The 16,350-nt window shown below is 33.4% G+C and overlaps 1 protein-coding gene across 1 annotated transcript; it reads left to right on the forward strand.

Moving 5' to 3' along the window:
- LOC110910121 lies at window positions 1-16,254 on the forward strand. The gene is made up of 27 exons (XM_022154837.2): window positions 1-357; window positions 489-714; window positions 788-921; window positions 1,269-1,391; window positions 1,465-1,611; window positions 1,932-2,524; window positions 3,185-3,306; window positions 3,387-3,478; window positions 3,563-3,785; window positions 6,384-6,447; window positions 6,515-6,663; window positions 6,785-6,855; window positions 8,279-8,452; window positions 8,928-8,999; window positions 9,124-9,225; window positions 9,314-9,403; window positions 10,471-10,546; window positions 10,639-10,735; window positions 11,883-11,952; window positions 12,047-12,226; window positions 12,951-13,073; window positions 13,178-13,261; window positions 13,522-13,706; window positions 14,002-14,140; window positions 14,243-14,302; window positions 14,817-14,921; window positions 15,809-16,254. The coding sequence occupies exons 1-27, from the start codon at window positions 268-270 to the stop codon at window positions 15,920-15,922; spliced, it is 3,705 nt and encodes a 1,234-aa protein (XP_022010529.1). The 5' UTR covers window positions 1-267; the 3' UTR covers window positions 15,923-16,254.
- The last annotated feature ends 96 nt before the right edge of the window (window positions 16,255-16,350 follow it).

The raw sequence follows: 16,350 nt of genomic DNA on the forward strand, positions 1-16,350 counted from the left end.
ACCCACTACACATTCAACCCCAAATATGTCCCTCTTGTTGCTTCCTGCCGCTTAACAACCTTTTGCCTTTGGTTTCACAGCTATTTATCCCCAATCTCAACCAATTTTATATTCTTTTTACCAAATTATTCTCATTATTAATATTAATTAATTAATTATTATTATAATCATCATTTCTTCATCTTCACATTCACATATAAATTACCAGATTTCCCCCAATTTCTTCTTCTTCTTCGCAACAATCGAATTCCAAAACTGAAATCGATCATGGTGGAAACACGACGGAGTTCATCGTCATCCAAACGCACGCTGTCGTCACCATGCTCGTCTCCAATTCCTACAGGAAAGCGATCGAAGGTATTGTTTAATTCGTTAATTTCGTAAAATTCGTAAAATTAGGGTTTCGAATTTGTGAAATTTGTGAAATTGAGATTAGGTTTTTGTTGTTTCGTGTTGATGTTTGGTGTTTTGGTGATCGGATGGTGCAGGCGGCGGAGGCGGCGTCGTCGTCGACCACTGGAACGCCGGTGGAGCCGATTGAGGCGGTGGTGAAGGAATCAGGTGGATGTGAGTCGCAGGAACAGGAGGTTAGATCGTCTGATCCGTGTAAGAAGGAGCCGGATGCGTGTGAGGAGGTGACAGGTGTTGATGTGCCGGAGAAGTCTCCGGTTGTGGAGGCGGAAGGTCAGCCGTTGGTGTCGCCGATGTCGTTAGGTGTGTGTTGACTGTTGAATTGAGGATAGTTTGATTTGTTTGTGAAGTTGTTGATGTTTTGTTTGGTTTGTAGGGAATTCGTTGATTGATGTTGAGAAGAAAACGAAGGCTAACGGTGGTTCGACTGGGTTGAATCGTGGGAAGAAACGACAGTCGAAGGCTAACGTTGGGGTTGCTTGGGGAAAGCTCCTTTCTCAGTGCCCTCAGGTAGTTCTTTCAGTTCAATCACAAGATAGAAGGGATTGTATTTTTATGTTTTTAGGTTTAGGGAGTGTTTGGAAGCGTGTTTTGAAAGTGATCATGTTGCGTCAAGTAATAACAATATGATACGCGCTTGTCATAATAAGTATTCGTGGCCAAAAGATACGCACTTGTAATGATTTTAGGTGTGTTTCGAAAGTGATCATGTGGTATGAGTAATAACAATATGATACGCTCTTGTAATGTTAGCTATTCTTGCCCAAAACGATATACACATGTAATGATTATAGCTGTGTTATTATTTGACATTGAATAACTAGTGTCAGAAAATCTGATTTTGATATTTGTTGCAGAATCCTCATATTGTTATGGAACATGAAATTTTCACTGTTGGTCAAGGTCACCAATGTGACTTGTGGATCAGCGATAAATCCGTCAGTAAATCTTTGTGTAGCTTGAGGCACATAAAGTCACAGGTATTCTTATCGTCACTCATTCTTTATCAGAATTAGTTAACTATTATTAATATGGATTTTTTGTTTTGTGTAGCAAGGAGGTGCATCAATTACTTTACTTGAAATTACTGGTGGCAAGGGTGCGGTCAAAGTCAATGGCAAGATTTGCGCTAAAAGGTCAACTTTGCCCCTTAGAGCTGGAGATGAAGTCGTTTTCAGCTCTGCAGGAAGACATGCTTACGTATCCTTCAAGATGGTGTTTTTATAGTTTCTTTAAAATATAGAGTTGCAAGTTTTAAATAATTTTGTTACAGACTGTTTTTAGATCCCAAATGGCCTATTCAAAAAGTTTGTTTAAGGTATACCTTCCTCTTAATTGTTTTATTCAAAGATTTTGTCAATTTTGCTAACACAAACAATTTTTAAAAAAGCTAGAAGACGACAAAAAGTGTTTTGACCTGTTTATCCAGCCACCGCTATTAAAGTTTGTTCATTGATCAGTTGTATTTCCTCTGTGGACTTGTGTATATGTGTGAACCAATTTTCTTAATGGACTGTTAGATATTTCAACAGCTATCGAATGATAACGTTGCTACTGATGTGGCACCTCCTGTGAGCATATTAGAAGCAAACAGCGGTTCATTAAAAGGATTACAGTTAGAGTCAAGATCTAGAGATCCATCTGCAGTTGCAGGAGCATCAATATTAGCATCTTTATCTAATATACAAAAAGAATTATCTCTTTTTCCACCACCCAAAGGTTTTCAAAACGGACTTTCGAATCTACCCTCCGCTTGTGAAGATAATCGTGTAATTGACACTGACATGAAAGATGTTTCTGATGCGAATGATAATGTTGCTGCTGATACCACCCCATCGAGCGATAAAGGTGTTAATGATAATGTTGCTGCTGCTGATGTGGCAACTCATGAATTAAGACCGCTACTGCGTATGCTTGCCGGATCATCTTCTTCTGAGGTTGATATTTTGAAAATTCTTGATGAACGGAGAGAAATTAGAGATTTGCTTAAAGATATTGATCCACCAGTCTCATTGGCTGCAAGGCGTCAAGCATATAAAGATGGATTGCAACAAGGAATTCTCGATCCCGATACAATTGAAGTTACATTCGATAATTTTCCATATTTTTTAAGGTGCAACCACTTACTCACTTTTTAGTATCTCTTGTGCTGATTGTTGCCCTTATTGTTTCCTTTTTTGATACCTGGTTTCTTTTACCTAGTGATTGTTAGCTCTTAGGTTACAACACACACACCTTAGGATGAAACTCGGTCCAAACTGTTGGAACCAGCAAACTGTACCGAAATCTCACTGTCTATTCATGTGCAGTCTGAAACTGGATATATTTCAAATTGTTCGAATGAAACGATGTGAATGAATTAGGATTGAGTTATAAACCCATAAGTTTTGAGTTTGGTTCATGATCCAGTTTGGGACCGTACCGGTTGTAACTTGTTGTAACAACACGAAATGGGTAGTATACAGTGTGATTCTAGGTTTCAAGATTTTCAAAATTATGGTTCTAATCTGTCTGGTATTAGATTATTGGGCATCCCTTGTGATTGAATGCTGACTGCATCCATTAATCCAGAAGCAGCAATTTTTTTTAGGCCTGCAAGTATTGTAGATGATGAGAATCAGATGTAGATGGTTGATATTATAAGAGTATTTAATGCAGGGGGATTATTATTTATTAATAAGAAATAATCGTAGTCTTATTTTCTTTTCTGTATCATTGCATTTACTCATTTAGTACGCATTTTGAGTTACTTTGCTACTTTTTAAAATTACAGTGAAACCACAAAAAGCGTGCTGATTGCTTCCACGTATATACATCTGAAACGCAATGAGTTCGTGAAGTATGCTTCTGATCTGCCTATTTTGTGCCCTAGGATACTCTTGTCTGGTCCAGCAGGTATGGGACTGAGTCCGTCTAGACATCTAGTATAAAGGGTAAAACAGTCTTTTTAACCTTTGAGTCTTGCAACAACACAGGTTCAGAAATTTATCAGGAAACATTGACAAAGGCCCTTGCAAAACATTTTGGGGCTAGACTGCTTGTAGTTGATTCTCTTCTATTACCTGGTGTAAGTCATCAGTTTCCCAGTTTTTCGTACCCATACCCCCCCCCCCCTCCCGGTTTTGTGATTAATTTTTATTTCCTATACCAGGGATCAGCTTCTAAGGAAGCTGAGACTTCAGTGAAGGAGAGTGGTAGGCTGGAAAGAACAAGTGTGTTTGCTAAACGTGCCCCACAGGCGGGGGTTATGCACTCTAAGAAACCAACATCAAGCGTTGAAGCTGATATAGTTGGTGGATCTACCACTTGCTCTCATGCTCAGCCCAAACAGGAGGCGTCTACCGCATCATCAAAATCCTACGTTTTCAAAAAAGGTATATTCTACTTAATTTTATATGACGTTAATTTATCTTGATTTTTATAAGATGCAAGGCATCTGATACTGTTTACTAGAGGAATCAATTTTGACCTGTTAACTTATGAATGGGTCATTTTAGTTTTTTTTTTTTAAATAGAGTAAACTGCCATTTTGGTCCCTGTGGTTTGGTCACTTTTGCCACTTTAGTCCAAAACTCAAACCTTTTGCATCTGGGTCCCTGTGGTTTCAGTTTTATTGCCATTTTGGTCCAAAAATGAAATCAGGTCATATTTGTCTTATAAAATCATGCTATTTTGTCCCTTTTTCTCAGGGGCAAAATGGTCATTTCTTTTTTTATAAATAAATACCAGATTTTATAAGACAAATATGACCTGATTTGCCGCTGAGGAAAAGGACAAAATTGCAGGATTTTATAAGACAAATATGACCTGATTTCATTTTTGGACCAAAATGGCAATAAAACTGAAACCACAGGACCCAGATGCAAAAGGTTAGTTTTGGACTAAAGTGGCAAAAGTGACCAAACCACAGGGACCAAAATGGCAGTTTACTCTTTTAAATATCAAAACGGGTGAAACCAACAAATTCAGCTTTAAGGGAAATGGGTCAAATGAGGTGACATTTGATAAAAATGGGGCTAGATTTATGCTGAGAATCAACAAACATAGAAGAAACTACAATGGATAGCGCCTACAATTCAAGAAATAGCCAAATAGGTGATCTAGGTTTTTAGACTCATTTCATCCATGAAATAATTTATCATCATAACTGTATCTATACCATATTATAATACATCTCACAAGGACTTCTTAAATTTTAAGTAATACAAATATCATTGCTCAAGTTACAACACTTGATGCATGAGGTAAAAATATTTTAGGGGCAAATCTCTCTTTTAAACAATACTTACACATTTGCTCCCATAATTTACTAAACTTTTGGTTATCTAAACAATAATTACACTTTCCCCCCTTAATTACACCAACTTCCCCATGATTTTTTTAAACGGCTATAACTTTTTCATACGTTAATACTTTTTAGAAAAAATCACAACATAAAAACTAGCATTTTATTCTCTTAATCTCTTTAACTTGAGTATAGTATTTTTATGGTTTTAATTTAACAAAAGTTGATATGTTCTGTGATTAACAGTGTCTAGAGGTGATGATTAACAGTGTCTAGAGGTGAGCAATAACCGAACCGTTAACCGAAACCGAACCAAAAACAAACGAAACCGAAACCAGAATTAACCAAAAAAACTGATTAATCAGAAATTGAATTAACCGAAAATCAATTTTCTGCTTTTTTTGTACCCTCGATTAATCAAAATCAACTGAACTGAACCATTCATTTTTACATATATTTCTAGTTTTATACATTCATTTTATTTATTTCATGTTTTATGCCTCTGTTTCATTTCTAAGCAATAATTTTAGCTCAAGTTTGGTTTAGGTTACTAACCGAAATATACTGAACCGAAAACCGACAATCTAACCAAATAAATTAACCAATTACTTCGGTTTCGATTGAGGCTCATAACCGAACCTAACCGAACCGAACCGAACCGTGCACACCTCTGGAAGTGCTTATGGTCCCCGCCGCATCGAACGGGCACCTTTCTAGTATGTATACTATGGATAACCTAGTACTCGTAGGAGAAGTAAATAACTCTTTGTTCAAGTTAACATGCTTCTCCCCAAGATTTATTTTTTGTTAATTACTTAATTGCTAAGAGATGATACTACTACTGATAAGTATTATGATTTGGGAACATAGTTATCGATAGCGGCCATAGCGACCGCTATTGCGAATAGCGTGGCGAGGCGAGACATAGTCGCTATATGGTGTATAGCGCTGAATAGCGTGAAAATAGCGGATTCCGACGACGACTTCCGGCCGGAAACCTGCAATTTCTGCCTGAAACTTGCTGGAAACTATGAAGAAGAAGAGCGGCTGCGTTTTTGTTGCATTTGAGCCTTTCTATGGTTAAATAGTTTATGGATTTTAACATTTAACCCCTCTATCTTTCATTAGGTTACATTTAGTCATTAAAACTTGTAAAATTTACATAAAAAGTGTAAAATTAGTTTGTGTATTTTAACATTTAACCCCTCTGATCTTTCATTAGGTTACATTTAGTCATTAAAACTTGTAAAATTTACATAAAAAGTGTAAAATTAGTTTGTGTATTTTAACATTTAACCCCCCTGTTTTCACTAGCTTACATTTGGTCCTTAAACTTATAAATTTATACATAAAAGGTATAAAAGTAACGTTTTATATAAAAAAAGTTATGTAGATAGCTATTTTTTATTTCTTAAAATTTTAACTACCTTATCGCTAAACACGAAATAGTGGGCGCTATTTCATCGCTATCGCTACGTAGCATATAGGTACATTGTCGCTATTCGCTATCGATAACCATGTTTGGGAAGCAGTTATGAGAAGTGTATTTCTAATGCTTACCTTTTTTTGTAAATTATAAATACAGTTCATACATTAATAAGTGTTTCTTAGTCAACCCCGCCTGGCCTTGTTTTGACCCGTACTAAAAACAGTGTATTTCACCATTTAATTTCACATTTTGATGCAGGTGATAGGGTTAAATACGTGGGTACTCTGTCATCTAGTTTTTCTCCTCTGCAGACTCCTTTAAGGTATTATATGATTTTTTGAGAGTTTTAATTTTACCAAATGTTAAAATTTTATTTTGTTTATTTCTAGAGGGCCTACATATGGTTATAAGGGGAAAGTTCTACTCCCATTTGAGGAAAACGGGTCTTCCAAGATTGGAGTTAGATTTGATAAATCAGTTCAAGAAGGCAATGATCTTGGAGGACTCTGTGAGGAAGACCATGGTTTTTTCTGTTCTGGTAAATCATATAATATGCAGTTAGTGAATATTGTAGCATGGGATGTTGTTAGTTGTTATTGTTTGTTATTAGTAAAATGTAAATTGGTGTTTTACTTTTTATTTTCTGGATTATTTTGCAGCTGATTCACTTCGTCTGGACTCTTCGAGTGCTGATGACATCGAGAAGCTTGCCATTAATGAACTTTTTGAGGTGAGAAGCATATCAATATATTTGTTCAGGTGTCAACATGTTTCAGGTTAAAACTGGTTTATCTACAAAAAGGGCATTTACGTCATTTAGCATGTCTTTGGTTTAGGTTGGTATAACCGTATAAATGTAACAAGATAAATACCTGGGTGACATATAAGTAGTTTTAGTATTTAGATGGTCTTGATGAAAAAAGTTGAATATATTGGTTTCCATATACATTATTCTTTTTGTCTACCTAGCATGAAATTGATGTTTGCATGCCATGTTGTGATTTTGATCAGTTAAATGGGTAATCAGCAGTTCATTTTTTTAAAAATTAGATGTATAATTTATACACAAATAGACATGTTGTCTTACACTTGAGTTTTATAAAATGTTGTGTTCTCAAAAATAATAATATTAAGTGTGAACTGATGTAAGGGCTGCAAACGGTTCGTGTTCGTTTGTTAAGAAATATATGTGTTCGCGAACCGTTCACGAACACTTATCGAACCGAAATTTTATGTGCGTGTTCGTTTGTTAACAAAATGAACTTGTTCGTGTTCGTTTGTGTTTGTTTGTTAATTTTAGGCAACGACTGTTGACGAGCACAAACTAATGTTCATGAACACAAATGGAAACAAACGAACACAAACAATCCTTCATGAACCGAATATATAATACACCGACACTTATTAGATATTTAATTTGTCGGAATTTTGAAGTATTTAAATATATATAAAAACTAAAAACACTAATGAAGTATTGAACACAAACGAACACGTTACCGAACGTTCACGAACATAAACGAACGGACACGACCTCTGTTCATGTTTGTTCATTTAACTAAACAAACGAAATTTCTTGTTCGTGTTCGTTTGTTTAGTAAACAAACGAACACAAACGAACTTCCCTCCGAACGGTTCCCGAACTGTTCGCCGAACGTTTGGTTCGTTTGCAGCCCTAGATGTAATATTAAGGATGTTAAGGTATATATATATTAATAACCAATTAAAAAAATAATAAAAATGGAAGCAAGGGGAATCAACAGTTAGCAAGCTTCATACATAAGTATTTAATAATAAAATTTAAAACAAAAAAAAAGTAATAGAACGATGATCAACTGTTGTAGCATAGCCATATAGGTAATAATCAAGTATTCGAAATTTGATAATTTATTAAAAATAGTGCAAGTTGCAGTGAGTTGTATTAACAGTTAATTTAGTTGCAACCAATATCTCAGATTTGTAGGCGAAGAACTAACAATAAAGAATAGCAGAAGATTTGCGATGTCCAGCTTGATGAATTTTACTGTCATCTATTACAACTTTTCACTATAGACACACTGAAATTTGGCGACTTTTCTGTAATTAAGTTTATAATCTTTTAGACATTTGAATGAGGGAATAGCTAGCAATTTGAAAAAGCCTATTTGTGTATGCAGGTTGCTGTTAAAGAAAGTAAAAACAATTCATTGCTTTTGTTTGTAAAAGATATAGAAAAATCAATGCTTGGAAATCCGGAGGCCTATAGCTCCTTCAAGAGTAAGCTTGAAAATTTACCTGGGAATGTGGTTGTCGTTGCTTCACACACTCAGATGGACAGTCGAAAGGAGAAAGTACGTACACATACCTTTTTACGTTTACACAGTATACACACATTTTCATGATTACACACATATGCATACATACATCACTTACATAGCCGCTCACAAAACATATACTGATATACACACATACATACATACATATGTATCTTTACACACATTCATGAAGTTTTATTGTCAAACTTACACACATATACATACATATGTATACATAAATAGGTATACTTGCATACATATTGTATACACGTTATATACGTACTTCCATACATTTCTATATATACATTGATGACATTTATACACTTATACAGACAAAAATAGAAATGCGTACATGCATATTTGTACACATGATCATGATATCTAATGGTCTAGTCTACACAGACATATGAACACATACATATGAACAGATATACATATACATACATGCATCCATGTTTACACACATTCATGACATTGACATCTAATCATCCAACTTACACTATCGTTGCAGTCTCCTTCCGGAGGATTATTGTTCACGAAGTTTGGTAGCAATCATACAACGTTGCTTGACCTTGCTTTCCCGGTATGCAATGGATAATTTGTTTAGCCTAAGTTATATTGTTGAGTAATCATATAATAGAACATGACAGGTTGCATTAAAATAGCATACAAGGTTATTAACGTAATAACGTTTAAATGTTATTCAGAACGATTTTGGTAGACTGCATGATAGAAGCAAAGAAACCCCAAAAACAATGAAGCAACTCACTCGTCTTTTCCCGAACAAAGTGACTATACAGTTGCCACAGGTAAGTGAAAGCTACTTTCTTTTTCCAATAATTTGGTGTTTCATATATGTTTATGGCCGTTAATAATCTTTTCTTAAAATCATGGTAGGATGAGTTGCTACTTTCAGACTGGAAGCAACAGCTGGATCGTGATATTGAGACATTGAAATCACAATCAAATATTGTCAGCATTCGTTCAGTAAGCATCTTTGGAAACTCATTTACAAATAAGTATTGTATTAGACATGATTATATACAACACCTATATCATTACAATAATGATCAACTTTTTAATGTACAAAAAGGGGGCAGTTTCATATATACCCCTACAAACTTGCAAAATATCATATATACCCATGCAAAATTACAAATATCATATATACCCTTACAAAGTAGTCGAAATATCATATATACTCAATTCATTCAAAACAATTTACTAAATGACAATTTTACACTTATTTTTCTAAAACTTTGAAATCTCATATATGACCTTTAACTTCAAATATCATATTTACTCATTTCTAGCTTAATTTATTTAGCTTAAATATTATATACGGAGAATGCTATTGTTTATGGGAAAAAATGGGTAAAAATAAATTTAAGCTAAAAAGGTGTTATATAAAACTATGAAGTTAAAAGATAACACATGAAAACTTGAAGTTAAAAAATAAAGGTAAAATGACCATTTATTAAATTGTTTTTAATAAATTGGGTAAATTGATCATTTATTAAATTGTTTTTAATAAATTGGGTAAATTTGATATTTTAATTACTTTGTAAGGGCTTATATGATATTTTTAGTTTTGGTTGGGTATATATGAAAATTTCAAGTTTGTAAGGGTATATATGAAACTAGGTTATAGACCCGTGTATTACACGAGTTGTACAATATAACGATTTAATTATATAATCTTTAAAAAACTTTATACAACTAACGACCGATGTTAATTAGTAATGAAACTTTATATAAACGAATTTTTATTATCGTATGAGAGTTCACACAACTAACTTGAAATTATCACAAAAACCGGCCCATGTTAATTATCATAATAATCGTGTGTTACACAGGTTGAGTATTGAAAAACATGTAATGCACCAATTTATATATTTTTAATATGAATGAGGCCTCAAAATATTACGTTCTCTCCGCCTATAATATTAAAACGGAGTTCAATAAAAGTAACATAACTCAAATCCTCATACATACATAAATGGGTCAAATTGGTCACCTTTAATGAATTATCAATTTCGACTTCTTGATTTCAGGTTCTGAACCGCGTCGGTCTTGAGTGCGCCAACCTCGATGCACTTCTAATTAAGGATCAAACTTTGACAAATGAAAGTGAGTACACCTTTTTACTGTTTCTGTTTTTCACCAAGGTTTTCTTTGACTTCTATAATTTTTGATCAATTTTGACTTTTTAATATTAATAGATGTGGAGAAAGTTATTGGATGGGCTTTAAGTCATCACTTTATGCAGAGTTCTGAACCTTTTGTAAAAGATGCTAAACCTGTGCTCTCTAATGAAAGGTAATGTTACTTGCTCTTGTTTGTTTTAGGTGACTAATAGGGATGAGCATTTGGTACTGGGTACCTGTCCTGTATAAGGACCCGTACCGAATTTATCATACCGAATTTTTCGGTACCGGTACCCACTTTTTGGCATTTTTGGTATCGGTACTTTTGGTATCAGTACCGGTGAAATACCGAATTTTACCTTCAAATACCGGTACCGATACCGGTACCGGCACCCAGTTTTGACGAATTTCGGTATCGGTATTTTCGATACCGGTACTAGTACCACGCTCATCCCTAGTGACTACTTATTAAGAAAATTAGGTGTTGTTAGGATGTGCATTTTAAAACAGGTTATGTGATTTCGAATAATCAGAATCAGATAATCAGATAATCGACTGTAATAATTTGGGATGTTGTAAATGGTAACTGGATGTGCTTTTGCCGTTTGAAGTTGGAATAACCACCATCAGATAATTGGCTGTTTAGAAGTAATTATATATTAATATGCTAATTTGTCAACATAAAACAACTTTAGCCCCTCAACATTAATAATAAACAACTTTAGCCCCTCAACTTTAATAATGACATGTTTAGCCCCTTAACTAAAACAAATTTAGCCCCCGAACTCTAACAATAAACAGCTTTAGCCCCTTAATATTAATAATGACATGTTTAGCCCCTCAACTTCAATAATGACATGTTTTGCCCCTTAACTACATCAAACAACTTTAGCCCTTCGACTTTAATAATGACATGTTTAGCCCCTTAAGTAAAACATCAAACAACTTTAACTCTCGCGATTTGCTTATTTTTATCTACGTTTCGAACCCGCTGCGGGGCGCGGGTGGTAACCCACTAGTTACATAAAATTACAAAAAGGAAATTCTTTTGATAAAAGAGATACCTTTTGAAACGGGACTACACTTTTTGCAACTTAATGCGAGCAATTAGGTAACTTTATTTACTCTTTAATAATAAGTTTTGTTCCACATGAAATTAAAACGTAAAATGGCAAATAAAAAAGGTTCTTCTTGTGAAAAAATAGAGATTTTGTGAGACAATGAGAGGGGACTAAATATTTTGCAAATTAAGTTAATAGGTTTATGTAGGTAATGTGGTTTACCTTTTCTTATTTTCTCTTTTATGTTGTGAATTGTAGTCTTGAGTATGGGATTAACATACTGCAAGGTACTCAAAACGAGAGTAAAAGTTCTAAGAAGACACTGAAGGTGAAAGATTATGCTTTGCATGCATCTTTTGATCATTTAATTAATATTACAATTTTATGCAAGTTTAAGCGTTAATATCTCGTGAAATAAATAGGATGTGGTTACTGAAAATGAATTCGAGAAGAGACTTCTTGCTGAAGTTATTCCGCCTACTGAGCTTGGTGTTACTTTTGAGGATATTGGAGCCCTAGAATCTGTGAAAGATACTTTAAAAGAATTGGTGATGCTACCCCTTCAAAGGCCTGAATTGTTTTGTAAAGGACAGTTAACAAAGGTAAAACCACAAGTTTATTTTTGTTAGAGGTGGTAAACGAACCGAACGTTTAGCGGACAGTTCGTGAACCGTTCCATGGGAAGTCCGTTTATGTTCGTGCGATAAGTTAAACAAACGAACCTGAACATGGGCTGTGTCCGTTGTTTAAGTTCGTGAACGTTCAGTAATGTGTTCATTTGTGTTTGTTTAGTTAAAGGTTTTTATGTTATATTTTTATTTTATTGTTTTTAGTTTTTATAGATTTGAAACCATAGTTATACTATACTTTTCCGCCAACATCCCTCATTTGACCATTTCAATTTCAGTTTGTGTAAAGGCTTGACAATCTTCTTAATTTTTGTGTTAATTATGTTTATGATATTATTTATTTTTGTTGGATTTTCATAATCTATATCATGAAAATAACATATTTTATTTTAAAATGTTTATATAACGATTGTTTGTGTTCATTTATGTTCATGAACATTTGTTTGTGTTCGTTTGCATTCGGTAAGTGTTCATGAACAATTCTTGAATTTCTTAATGAACGAACACGAACAAGAAATCTCGTTCGGTAAGCGTTCGTGAACCGTTCATGAACATGCTCATTTCTTAATGAATGGTTCGTTTACACCCCTAGATTCATCCTCATTGCGCTAATTTCTTTTCACCTGTAGTTTCTTATATTATTTTATTCCATCATATATGCAAAGTAAGTTATCTGACAATTTTTTTTTTAATTCAGCCTTGTAAAGGAATTTTGCTTTTTGGACCCCCTGGTACTGGTAAAACCATGCTTGCAAAAGCTGTTGCAACTGAAGCTGGTGCAAATTTTATTAACATATCAATGTCAAGCATTACCTCAAAGGTGCAGATTATTATCTCACTCAGTACTAATTTATTATTATTTTTTAAAAAATATTGATTCATTAGTAGAACATAATAATTTATGCATATGATTTGTTTTTGTAGTGGTTTGGCGAAGGAGAGAAGTACGTTAAAGCAGTTTTCAGCCTTGCTAGTAAAATCTCACCGAGTGTCATTTTTGTTGATGAGGTTCGTACATTTTTTAATGGCACTGATATATCTTTGACCATGTTGACTTTTTTTTTTTTGATGTGGGGCTGAGCAACTGGTTTGCCTGTTTTCATGGTTGGCAGTTACCTTAACTTGAAATTTATAAAAAATGAGGGTTTTTACTTTTTATTGGTTGTCTTTTTATGCATTTCTTTTTACTTTTTGTGGGAACCGGTAATATTTCTCTTTTTGATAAATATTGGTTTTTGAATTTGATTTTGTATATTTATTATTGACAGGTGGACAGCATGTTGGGAAGACGTGAAAATCCCAGTGAGCATGAAGCAATGCGTAAAATGAAAAATGAATTTATGGTAAATTGGGATGGTTTACGTACAAAAGATAAAGAACGTGTTCTTGTACTTGGTGCAACCAATAGGCCTTTTGATCTTGACGAAGCTGTAATTAGGAGATTACCTCGCAGGTAAAAACTTGAAGAAAATTAAAATATATTATGTAAATTTTGATTAATGAACAAAATAAGTGGGTGTGTCTGTGTGTCTATATATACAGAGATATATTGACCCAAGTGAAAAGTTTTAATTACTTTGGTAACCTATGTAAATAATGCAGCTTAATTGGAGATTTTATGAATATATATTTATGTTTTATTTCATTCTTGAAAATATAAAATTTCATGGCTTTTTAATGAGTTATGTACTAACTAGAAGTGAAATTACTAAGTTTTTAATTTTTTATCATTGTTGTCGGAATTGCAGGTTGATGGTAAATTTACCAGATGCTCCAAACAGGGAGAAAATACTAAGAGTGATATTGGCAAAAGAGGAACTGGCACCCGATATTGATCTTGAAGCAGTGGCTAATATGACTGATGGTTACTCCGGAAGTGATTTGAAGGTCTTGTTTTCTCATTATTATCATTATTATTATTATTAATTTATTATTTCTGTATTATTAGTAGTTGATTTTGAGAATCTGTTTATCTGTTCAAAATTACAGAATCTTTGTGTGACGGCTGCTCACTGTCCAATAAGAGAAATTTTGGAGAAGGAAAAAAAGGTTTGCTTTTGTTTATTCCTATCCATTATGTCAATCAGTTAATGCTAATGAAATGGGTTCAACAGGTTAAACGGGTCAAAGCTATTTAATCGTTTACATTTTCCTCCGTCATTTAATTATAATAAATGGTCATATTAGTTAAATAATACTCTCTCCGTCCATACCCTTTATGACCTCAATCATGAAATCTCACAAGTTGTCCAATTCAATTGGCATGTTAAACACATTAAGGGTAAAATCGGCATTCTTCAAGTTAAAATCAGCAAATCGTGTTTTTTAAATTGAATGATAGTTTCGTATTTCATGCTATGATTATCTACAAAAAAATGACAGAAAGGTGTTTTGAGTTAGCCTAACTGATTCGACTCGCACATAATAATTAAATAATTAATAAAAATACCCATTTCAATCTGAATCCATCTTGACTGTGATCCAACCCGCTTTTTTTGCCAATAAGAATTATGCGATTAAAATTTGTTTGTTAGCTAAATGGATGTGTGTTTTGTGGCTTCAGGAGAAAGCTCTGGCATTGACAGAAAATAAACCAGCACCCGCTTTACATAGCAGTGCCGATGTCCGTCCCTTAAATTTGGATGATTTCAAATATGCACATGAGCAGGTACATCAACCGAACACTTTTTTGTGTATATTTTAAAATAATCAAAGCACTATTTATGATTAGAAGACTTAATTATTTCATTTCAATCACAGTCTACTTCTAACATAAAACTTATCTTTGGAATTGGCTATGTATGCACCAAAAAATCTTATTTTTTGAATATTTTTAAACCTCATTTATTTTGACTGATGTGTTCATCAATTTTTTATGTTTTTTTAAATAATTAATCTTTTTTTTACAAAATTTTTACACCAAACTTATTGTAGCTAATGCTAATTAGCTACATTATTTTTTTAATAAGCTTTAAAAGAAATCATTTTATTTAACAATATAAATACTTATTAGACTAATTACCACATCAATTTTTTGCGTTTTTTTTTAAATAGGTAATCTTCTTTTACCAATTTTTACACCAAACTCAGTATAGCTAATTACCTACATTAATTTTTTATAAACTTTAAAAGAAATTATTTTATTTAATAATATAAATACTTAATTATTAGACTAATTTATTAATTAACTTATTATTAATAATTATAAATGGGTTAATAAAATTCATACCATAGTCAGTATGTTACTTATTTTATTTTGGTGCCTTTTTACCTACTTGTTAAAATTATATTGGATAATATACTCTTTATGTTATTGCTTTTAACTTTTACTAGTTTTATGAATTATATAATGCACTTAAAAGTTACCACCAATTTAATGTCTTGGCTATAGAAGTTACACTATTTTTTTTTTGTTAAAATTATATTGGAAATTAATTATAAAAGTTACACTATTTTGATGTCTCGGTGCATACATTAGATACGTCATACGTGTATATGAATTTGATCCATTTGCAATATGATATACGACACATTCATAATCGATTTTGAATGCAGGTATGTGCAAGTGTGTCATCAGAGTCTGCAAATATGAACGAGCTTCTTCAATGGAATGAACTATACGGGGAAGGTGGGTCCCGGAAGAAGAAACTCCTCAGTTACTTCATGTAAAACCAATGTATTAAGTGTATAGCCGTTCCTTTGTTTCCTTAATTTATAATTAATTTCGGATGTCGTCGATGCTGATTAGTCCCTTTTTTATCATAAAAATCCCGTCGTCCTGGTATACAAAAAAACCTGCATCAATGGAAACTCTGTTGCAGCTGCAGGTCGTTATCGAAGAGTTTTTTTCTTTCTTTATTTCTTTTGGACGGAGGAGTCACGTGTACCGTCGATTATGCTTGTTTTACAAATCTAATTATTTAGCTGTTTATGTTTTCTAATGCTTGTATAGACTAATTAATTTATTTAAACATCGTCTAATGTATGCATTCTATATGTTACAATGTTTTGAAAGCTGCACCAAACCAGACCAGCTGATAAACTGGGAATCGTCAGTGCCTTCGGTTTGGTTATACAAGGTTTTTCGGCTGGTTTTG

The sequence above is a fragment of the Helianthus annuus genome, chromosome 15 (genome assembly GCF_002127325.2).
Source record: "Helianthus annuus cultivar XRQ/B chromosome 15, HanXRQr2.0-SUNRISE, whole genome shotgun sequence".
Classification (NCBI taxonomy): Eukaryota; Viridiplantae; Streptophyta; class Magnoliopsida; order Asterales; family Asteraceae; genus Helianthus; species Helianthus annuus.

Bases quoted from the DNA above. Each gene is read 5' to 3' on its own strand.
- LOC110910121 (XM_022154837.2), top strand. From the start codon at position 268: ATGGTGGAAACACGACGGAGTTCATCGTCATCCAAACGCACGCTGTCG. The intron at 11,953-12,046 runs GTGAAAGATTAT...TGAAATAAATAG, and splicing joins GTTCTAAGAAGACACTGAAG to GATGTGGTTACTGAAAATGA. The intron at 12,227-12,950 runs GTAAAACCACAA...TTTTTAATTCAG, and splicing joins GTAAAGGACAGTTAACAAAG to CCTTGTAAAGGAATTTTGCT.